Raw genomic sequence first — 9,616 nt, 5'->3', positions numbered from 1 at the left:
CAAATCACAGTTTTGGATATATTATTTTCTAGTATGACGTTAAGCGGTGACAAACTGACGTTAAGTGTTAGTTCCTTGTGCAGGTCTAGGAACATTTTAACTCAAGACCGTTGAGCATCAGGCTTATATCATTGAGTGTGCATATTTATGAATGCTCTATCGTTGAGAGTGACAAGACATCATTGATCACTACTTTTCACTACAAGTATGTAACAATTTAATTCCAGGATACTGAGCAATAAAAGAGTGTTGTTAAGTGTGATGTTATGCGAGAAGAATGACATTGAGCGTTAGGACTATTGTTGAGTTCCACCTTTTGCGAAAGGTTTGGCATTGAGCACCAAGACTATTGCTGAGCACTCTCTTTTTGTGAAAGGTCTTCCGCTGGCGCCATTTCTGAGCGCTAGTGAATATGTTGTGATTTTCTAATGCTTTGATTTGTTTAAGATGATTTACTATGGATATGATGAATGTTTAATAATTATGGATTGCGCACATAATTGTGAATGTGTATGGTGAATGTTCTGAAAGTAATTTCAAGGAGAAATTTCTTGTAAGTGATTTCAATAGTATATGTATTGATGTATGGATTTGTATTGGGAATTATCTTGTCGCTCTAATAACTATCCAATCTCAAGTAAAGAAGGGTGGGGTATGTGGTGAGAGGAGTAACCTTGTGTGTGATAAGATAAAATCCATTAGTAATGACTTTGTAGAGTAGTAAATGTCACTATCAAGTGCATAACTCGTTAAAGTTTGATATTAATACATGTATTCAGATGGTCAAGTCTGACATGAATGATTACATGTCTTAAGATTTGTTGATATGAATGTTTATATGATTTATTTCTCTACAAATGTAGTATGATTGCTCTTTTTGATAAATTAGCTTACTCTTTCTTTTCTGTTTGGTTGTCTGTTTGTCCTTCATGTTTGCAATTATCACCTTAATGATATTAATCGATGAAGTTGTTCTAGTTAATCCGATGCAGGGTAAAGGAGATCCAATAACATAGTTATGGTTAATTCTATTATCTATAATTTTTTTTAAAAAAATTCTAACTTATGTTAGTATGTATATATAACTTTTTATACTTAGTACATGTTTATTGATTATCATATTTACTATGTTTATTTAATAATTTTATACTATTAAATAAGATATTACGTTTAAGATATTTATTACTTAAATATTATGTAACATTATAATAATTTTATATAAGAATATAATAAATTAAGAAAGAAAATTATTTTATAAATTAGTTTTTAATTTTCTTTAATTATTGAGTGATGGTTTAGACATTTTGAAAACTTATTTGATTAATCATATATTAAAATTTGATAATTCTGTAGTAGTAGGTCTGACATTAATCACGTGTTAAATAAGAAGAGTTTAAAATTATGCAAAATATAAATCATATCTATTACAGTATATCGAGAATTTTACTTTATTATATATGTATATTTTTGTTTAAACTGTTCAAAAAGTTGATTTTTTTTAAGTTGTTTGATATTATTAATTATATATATATATATATATATATATATATATATATATATATATATTAATTTATACTATCACATGTTCATAGAAGTTGTGTTATTTTTTTTTATTTGTAAATTAATTTTTTGTAAAAATAAAAATATTATTATACTTAATTTTATCCTTTTCTAATTTTTAATTAATTAGTTATTTAATAAATTATTAAAAAATATTTTATATTTAAAATATTACTTTTTATGCTATTTTTAATTTTATCTTTTTATAATTTTTAATTTATTAGTTATTTAATAAATTATTAAATAATAATTTATATTTAAAATATTATTTTTTACAATTTTTTATTTTTTATGTTTATCTTTATGTGATTTTTAATTACCTTATCCTTTAATAAAATTTAATTTAGAAAAAATGATTTATTTTTATTTTTAAAATAATATTATTTAATATATATATATATATATATATATATATATATTAATAATAACAATTATTTATATTGCCATATCTCTCTAAATTATAATAATAATAAATGATTGGGTAATTTTTTAAGTGATAAAGTTGGTAACATATAAAAAGATGTGTTAACTTTGATGTTGACCACTTCAATTTTTTCTCAAAGAGTAACAGTATTCTTTATGTACACAATTATAACCATCACATCTCTTCCCCAAAAAAGTAATTAACCATCACATAATCATATATTAAATGATTATTTTTCAAGTCTATTAAGAGACTAAACATTTTTGTTGGAGTCATGCTTACGCAATATATGCTCTCATAATTATAGGTTTTAGGGGGAAATATGGCAGCTAGTTTGCTATTTTAAAAAGAAAATGTGTATTTTCTTTTTCATACAAATGGAAAAAAAAATGAACAGGGTGCATAAAGAGCTGGGCCTGTAAATGAATCATTATTTAAAAAAGAGAAAAAATAATTAAGAAAATTCATTTTTGTGCTCTTTATTCAATATTTTGTGGAATGGCATCTAATAGCTATTACCTAACACTAAAAGCAATTGGGCAGATTTCACTATAAAATAAATGAAAATAATTGTGTTTATGTTTAGTATTTTTAGAATTTGTTTTTTAGAAATTTTAAACCAAAAAATTTAGGTAAACTAATAAAGATCGGTTATAATTAGGTTAAATAATTTCTTTCTTTTTTTATTTTTTTTAAATATCAAATTGGTTTATTTTTATTTGTCTTAATTTGATTTTTATTTAAAGAAATTAATACAATTAGGTCTTTTTCATTAATACTGCACTAACACTGTTAAAGATATGTCACATGTCAGATTATATTTTTTTTCTAAAACTACTTTTAATTCTTTTTCATTTTTATTTTTTAATTATCAACTTGTTCTCCAAAGAATCTAACAATGTGTCGTTGTAGGGAATAATAAGATATCTAGAGATATCCATCTTTCATAAGGTCTTAGTAAAGGTTGTTGATAGGGCTGCCTTGGTCGACCAACACCTTGTTGACTCCCTATTTGACAAACTTAATTAAAATGACTATGAGATAGTCTTAATCGGGATCTAGAGGTTGGAATTCATTGTTTGTAAACATGATCGAAGGCATGCTTTAGACTTTTCTTTCCACCAAGTGGATCATCTTAAGAGCGCGTACATTCCTCTTTTGCATTGAATGAGATGAACCACCTCCTGTAAATCCACCCGAGATGGTGTTTATGTGGACCTTAAGTGAGCGGTCTTTGCTTCTGCTCTTGCTTTGGCTTATGTGTATGGATGACTCCCTCCTATGCTTGATTCCAAGGTTTGTTCTTTTGAAACTACACGTCAGGTTCCACCGATGAGGTGGACTTCTGTTCGAGCAGTCCTTCTTCACGAATTACATCAAGTTGCCTACTCTGATGAGATCTTTGATTTTATCTCTCAAGATTGAACAATATTCAGTAATATGGCCAAGGTTTATGTGATAGAGACAATGCTTGTTCTCGTTGGTATTGGTTATGGTCGGCTTCTTCCTTGGAGCGGAAAATAAGTCGGCACTGAGTTCCTCTTTTAGGATTTTGGTTTGAGGCATACTCAGCAGGGTGTAATTTTTGAAGCAAGGACCCTTCAGTTTTCCTTTACCCTCAGACGGCTTCTTGTTCGCCCCCTTCGTATGTCCTCTTGACAATTTCACACGTATTTGCTTGCGAAAGTCCCTCATATCTTCCATCTGCGTGTACTGTACTGCTCTCTACCATAACTTGTTCATGCTCTCAATGGGTTTCATACACAAAACAGTCTCGATCGCAACGCCATGATCAAATGATGCATGACCACCTATGGGCTAGGTTTCGAATTTGCAGGGACACCTTTCCTAATCTCTCCATGAAGGTCCGCAAGGACTTCTCCTTCTCCTACCTAACATTGACTAAAGCCATCAATGTTAGGTGATGTGGTCGACTTGATTTGAACTCTAAATTTTGCTCAGATGCTCACAAAGAAATCTATGGAGTTTGTTGACAACATAGAAAACCAAGCCAAGGCTTCCCCTTTCAAAGAGGTAGAGAAAACTTAACACCTTATGGCGTCAGTTGTACTGTACAACACCATCTAGTTCATAAAGATCAGAATATGCTCATTTGGATCTGTATATCTTGTTACCAATAAGGAGTATTGGTAAATCTTGAAGAAATTTGTTTTGATGATGTTACAAGAAGTTTTAGTTGCAGAAGATATTAGAATTAGTTAAAAGCAATTTGTAGAAATTAAATGTAGTAGGAAATTCTTGTAAACCCTGTAAACTTACATTTTTAACTACAATAATCGATTATGATGAAGCAATAATCGATTATCACAAGTCATACTTGAATAATCGATTATCACTTCATATAATCGATTATCACATCTTTGAAAACCTATAACGGACTTTGAATAATCGATTATCACTTACAATAATCGATTATTCATGGCAGTTGGGAGCTGACCTTTGGCATTCAGTGTACTTGGCTATATATTTTGTTTTGGAGAAATTAGAACAAAAACGTTGTTTTTGAACTGAGAAAGCTTAGAACACTGTGTGTCAGAGGAACGTTCTCAGAAAGCTTTTTGTTCATTGTTCCCTTGCTTGGTCTTGTGAAAGGAGAGGCTCGCGTATCGTGTGTCGATAGTCGGAGCAGACTCTCTTCAAGTTAGCAAGGTGCTCTGCCTGGTCTTGTGAAAGGAGAAGCTTGTGAATCGTTGGTCGATTGCTGAAGTGGTTCTCTTCAAGTTGGTAGAGTAGTTCCATTCATTTTTATTGTTCATTATCTTGTAATCTGTTAAACAATTTTTAGTGAAAAAGGTTAATCACTATTTATAGTGATTAACGACTGGACGTAGAATCTTTTGATTCGAACCAGGATAAAAATTCTGTGTTGTTCTTCTTATTCCCTATACTTATTTTATTGTACGTACATCAACCGTTTGGAAATTTGTCTCTAAGAAAATTAAATTTCTAAAACGAACCATTAAACTTGATTTGTGACCGTAACACGCTTTCTAAGTATTTTATTCCGCTGCGCGACTCTATAACGATACCGATTGTTCCGACATATCTGTTATACTTATCAAACACTAACATCCTCCGCTTATTGGGAAAAGGTGTCTCCATGATCTCTGGGACGAATGACAATAGACCGATTATGTTAACAGTTTCTATGAAGTGATGGTGGTCTTTGCTCGTGTCGAATTTACTCTCCTGGATCATTTATTTTGGCTCATCTCGAGGTCGCTTAACTGGTCCTTGAAGAGTTGGGGTGGATGACACAAAACCTTTTACCACCTTTCTCTTGTCAAATGATCTCATTCTTGGCCTTCAATGCTTTTATTTCTTCCTTATGCTTCCTCTACATCTCATCCATTTGCCTTTGCATTCTTCTCATCATTTCCATCTGGTTCATCCGGTCGTTAACAATTTCTTCTAGTTTAAGTTTCTTACCATGTTTCTTGTGGTTACTATGTAGGGTTCCAAAGTTATAGTGGACACCAAACTATTTTAGGTGTAGGGTCGAATGTCCACTTAAAACAATTTTCATGTCGCTTACTCTTTAATTGTCCCCTTCCTATTTGGATAATTTGTTCACCAATTGATCGAGTGTACCTACTAAAAATATTTCAATGCTTAAATTAGTTTAGGTTTGATCAGTTAAGTAATTAATGTTGTAATAAATGTGTCGTGAAAGTCCCAACAGCCATACCTTCGACCTGTATTTATAGTTTTCTTCATGCCCTTCTGATTAGGTTAGTCTAATCACGACTTAATTTTGTATAAACTTGATTACTAACTTGTTTAAATTAATTAGATGATTGGTTGATTCTAATCATAATCAATCAGTCTCTTTTAAGCTTAGACGATAGGTTATGACATTTTGATTGGTGTGTATCAGTTGACAAATACAGTACATGACGAGATTGATTGTTCTGTCATCTACTATTATTAACTCATGTATAAATATCTAATTTCATATTCAATATATTAACCTATTAATATAGATAAAAAAAATATTCAAAATTTCACAATAAGATAAAACTAATATAATTTATAGTGAAGTTGATTTAATTATAAATTCACCTAATATTAAAATAATAAACTTGTGAAAAATATAAAACTCAAAATAATTTTGATTACATTCTTAATTATGCCTTTATTTATACTTAATGTTTATAACTTCATAATGAAGTTGAATTAATCATAAACTCACATACTACTAAAATAATAAGCTTGTGAAAAATGTTAAACTCAACTAATCTCATTAAACTTTTGTAACTTGGTTATTTTGATTTTTCTTATTCCTTTTACATAACCAGCACCGAAAAAAAAATTGAAATATATATATATATATATATATATATATATATATATATATATATATATATATATATATATATATATATATATAGTAAGAACAAGGTGTTAGCTAATGGATAGACACAAGACTCTATGTTGGAAAAATATTCTCTATCTGTATTAACCACTTACACAATACATTTTTAATATTAGATTCACTACATGTTTAAACTTGAAAACATTACCTCGTGGTTTTCCTGATTAAGAAAATGATAATTTTTATTATAAAAATTATAATTATAAACAAAAAAAAACATGTAATATTTATTCTTTTAAGTGAGTGCAATTATACATAATTAATTGTATAATTGATTTAATATTTTCAAGTAAATCTCTTCAATCCCTTGTTGGTATAGTTTTTAATATTACATGTGAAATACAGATAATGATTCACTTTAATTCATGCTGAAATGGAGGTACCAAAGTCAACTTATTGACACAATGTCAGACAGAACCAAAAGTGAAGATGGTCGTTTAACAAAATCTGCCCAACTTATGAAGATATTTTCAATATATTTTGTTCCAATTCACTCAATCATAGATTATATATATATATATATAAAGAGAGAGAGAGAGAGGTGAGTATAGATTCAAGTTTATATTTTTAAAAATAAATATTTAATTAAAAAAATGAATAATATAATAACTAAAATAAATAGTACAACATCAACAGAAAGATTTTGTTTTGTTGTGGTATATGTTGAAAAAAAAAGAAAAAAGAAGAAGAAGGATATATAAGATATAATGTTAAACACTCTGTACCAAATTAAAACATTCATTTAATAATCCTATATATAAACTTAATTAAGTTTTAATTCTTTGTTTTTTTTAAAATTTTTATATTCTTTTATTAAATTATTGTCTTGGATCACATGACTTTTATTTTCAAATGTTAAAAAACAGTAAAAATTACTTGTTATTTTAAATTAATTATAATATTATTTTACTAATCACAAAATTTCATACATTTTAATACGTGAAAATAAGAGAAAAATGACAGGATAAAAAAATAGTCTTGTCATTCCATTTATAAAAGAAAATTAAACAAGAAGGATTTAATTAAAAATTATAAAAAATTTAAATATCAAAAGATGAATTTTTTTTAATAAAAACTGAATTAAAGATAATTAATTTTACTTAAAACTTAATTAAGTCTGGATAAAAAGACTTGTTGTGTATTTAATATTTAAGTTTAAATCTATATGTCAAGTTAGACTTTTCTTGTGTTAAAATGATGATTAAATACTCTAATTTAGCAAACTGTTGAAGTTCAGTCAAAGAAAATTATAAACTAGAAATGATTTGCCTAATATTATGAAGTTTTTGAGGCGAAATTAAAGGAAATGATTTTAAAGACCTTTCATATACAGTTGAAAAGAGACTTTGTCTGATATTATGGTATATGTATTCCTAATTCATACGTAATTTACATAATTCAACCCAAAACACGAAAACAATAGTAAACTGTGTTGGACAAAGTAATAGCAAAAGACAACACCCATATACAGATGAAAAGAAAGATTTAAACTTTTCTTCAACTGATTATTATCTGTGCAGAATGCAGTTGCAGAGACTAAACAAGAAGAAAAAAACTCAAGAGAAAATGAGAGTAATTACTCTCTTTTTCTTTCCTCTTTGTTTTTTTATTTAACTTTGTGCAGAAAAAAAAAAGAAAAAATCTCTGACTAATAATTCTCCCAAAAAAGTGACTCTTCAAGCCTAAATCCACTACCAACTGCACACAAATGCCAAGAAGAAGAATAGGAGCAAAGTTCATCAGGGAAAAGATCTGGTAGATCAAACAAAGTGTCATCATCATTGGTGGAGTTTGAGCTTGAAGATGAGACATTTTGTGTTTGGCGTGGTTCTTCTTCTCTTTCTTCATCTTCAATAGTACTTTGGCAATGATTAACATCAAAGGGTGTGTTTGCTGCTTTTGCAGCTGCAGCTTGAATGTCCTTAGGTGAAGTAGAAGCTGGTGTCGGAAGTTCTTGAGCCAATTCGGGGAAATTGAGGTATGCAGAATGACCCTTGATGGCTAAAGCAGCTACATCATGTGCTCTAGCAGCCATTTCTGCAGTAGGGTATGTTCCGAGCCAAATTCTTGATTTTTTCCTTGGCTCACGGATTTCAGACACCCATTTGCCCCAGTTCCTCATCCTCACACCCCTATAGGAAGGATTCTCCAACTTCCTCTTCTTGCAGCACCCTTTTGATTCCTTTTCATTTTCCAACAAGGTTTGAGAAGTGGTAGGGGTTTTGGAGTGTTGTTTGGTGAATGAATCTGAGTTTGAGGAGTTTGAGGTTGAAGATGACGATGACGATGATGTGCTAGAAATAGAAGTGTTTGTTGTGTCAATGAAGATTGAAGGGGTTGTGGTGGTGGTGGTGGTGGTGGTAGAAGTGGTAGAAGTGGAAGTTGAGGCAAAGGAATTGAAGAAGTCAGCATCGTTTTCCATATTGATACGTTTTCTCATGGTTGGGACCTTGATTGGTGTGGTACAGAAAGAATGAGTGGAGGGTGCACAAAAATAAATAGACCCTGCTAAGGAAGCCTTAGGAATCATGATTCTCTTAAAAAAGAAATAGAAAAAAAAAATCATTTAAAAAAAGGAATATAAAAAAGAAGCATGGGTTCCATTAGGCACAGTTGTGCTACATTCAGCTAATTTGTTTTTCCATGTGGGAATTGAATAATGTGATTAAGCTTAACTCTATAGTCCAATGTTGTTGTTGGTGTTGTTTGTGACTTACTTCTGGTTTTTTCTAGTGTCTTCATTCTATGGTGGCCATAGCTTTCCATTCTTTTTATACTCTCATGTGTTTCCACAGTTGTTTTCCTTTTAAGAGAAACCCCTCTTTGGGGTCCTTCCCTAAGTGGTAGGACCTTAATTTCACTACCATGATTTTTTCATAATCACCCTTCATTCTAGTTTATCTAAAACTCTCATTATTGATTTGTGGGGTGGCCAGCTAGGTCCTCAAAAATAGAGCACACCAAACCCCATCAATTCTTTAATACTTTCATCTCAACCTTTTATAAGGTATTTCTCTGTTTATTGTGATGTATATAACTACAAATTTGTATAAATTTTATATAACTAAATTCATCTATCATAATTGTTTCGAGTGTGGGTAGATGATTTTTACAAAACATTTACTTACACTGTTTTTCTAAGTCTAACTTAGGTTATTTTGAACGTTCTTGGTCAAATTCCTTTCTTATTTAAGTTTTAAACCATTTAGGTTATATATATATATATATATATATAT

At 29.6% G+C, this 9,616-nt stretch overlaps 1 protein-coding gene across 1 annotated transcript; it reads right to left on the bottom strand.

Moving 5' to 3' along the window:
* Nucleotides 1–7,799: 7,799 nt before the first annotated feature.
* Nucleotides 7,800–9,051, bottom strand: LOC108346814 (ethylene-responsive transcription factor ERF038). The gene has a single exon (XM_017585861.2). The coding sequence runs from the start codon at nt 8,944–8,946 to the stop codon at nt 8,029–8,031; it is 918 nt and encodes a 305-aa protein (XP_017441350.2). The 5' UTR covers nt 8,947–9,051; the 3' UTR covers nt 7,800–8,028.
* Nucleotides 9,052–9,616: the final 565 nt, after the last annotated feature.

Source organism: Vigna angularis, chromosome 9 (genome assembly GCF_016808095.1).
Source record: "Vigna angularis cultivar LongXiaoDou No.4 chromosome 9, ASM1680809v1, whole genome shotgun sequence".
NCBI classification, from domain to species: domain Eukaryota; kingdom Viridiplantae; phylum Streptophyta; class Magnoliopsida; order Fabales; family Fabaceae; genus Vigna; species Vigna angularis.
The sequence above is the reverse complement of the archived record's forward strand: the minus strand, read 5'-3'. Positions and strand labels throughout refer to the sequence as shown.

What these genes read in the sequence shown, in the direction of transcription:
- LOC108346814 (XM_017585861.2), bottom strand. Translation starts at nt 8,946, where the DNA reads ATGATTTTTTTTTTCTATTTCTTTTTTAAGAGAATCATGATTCCTAAG.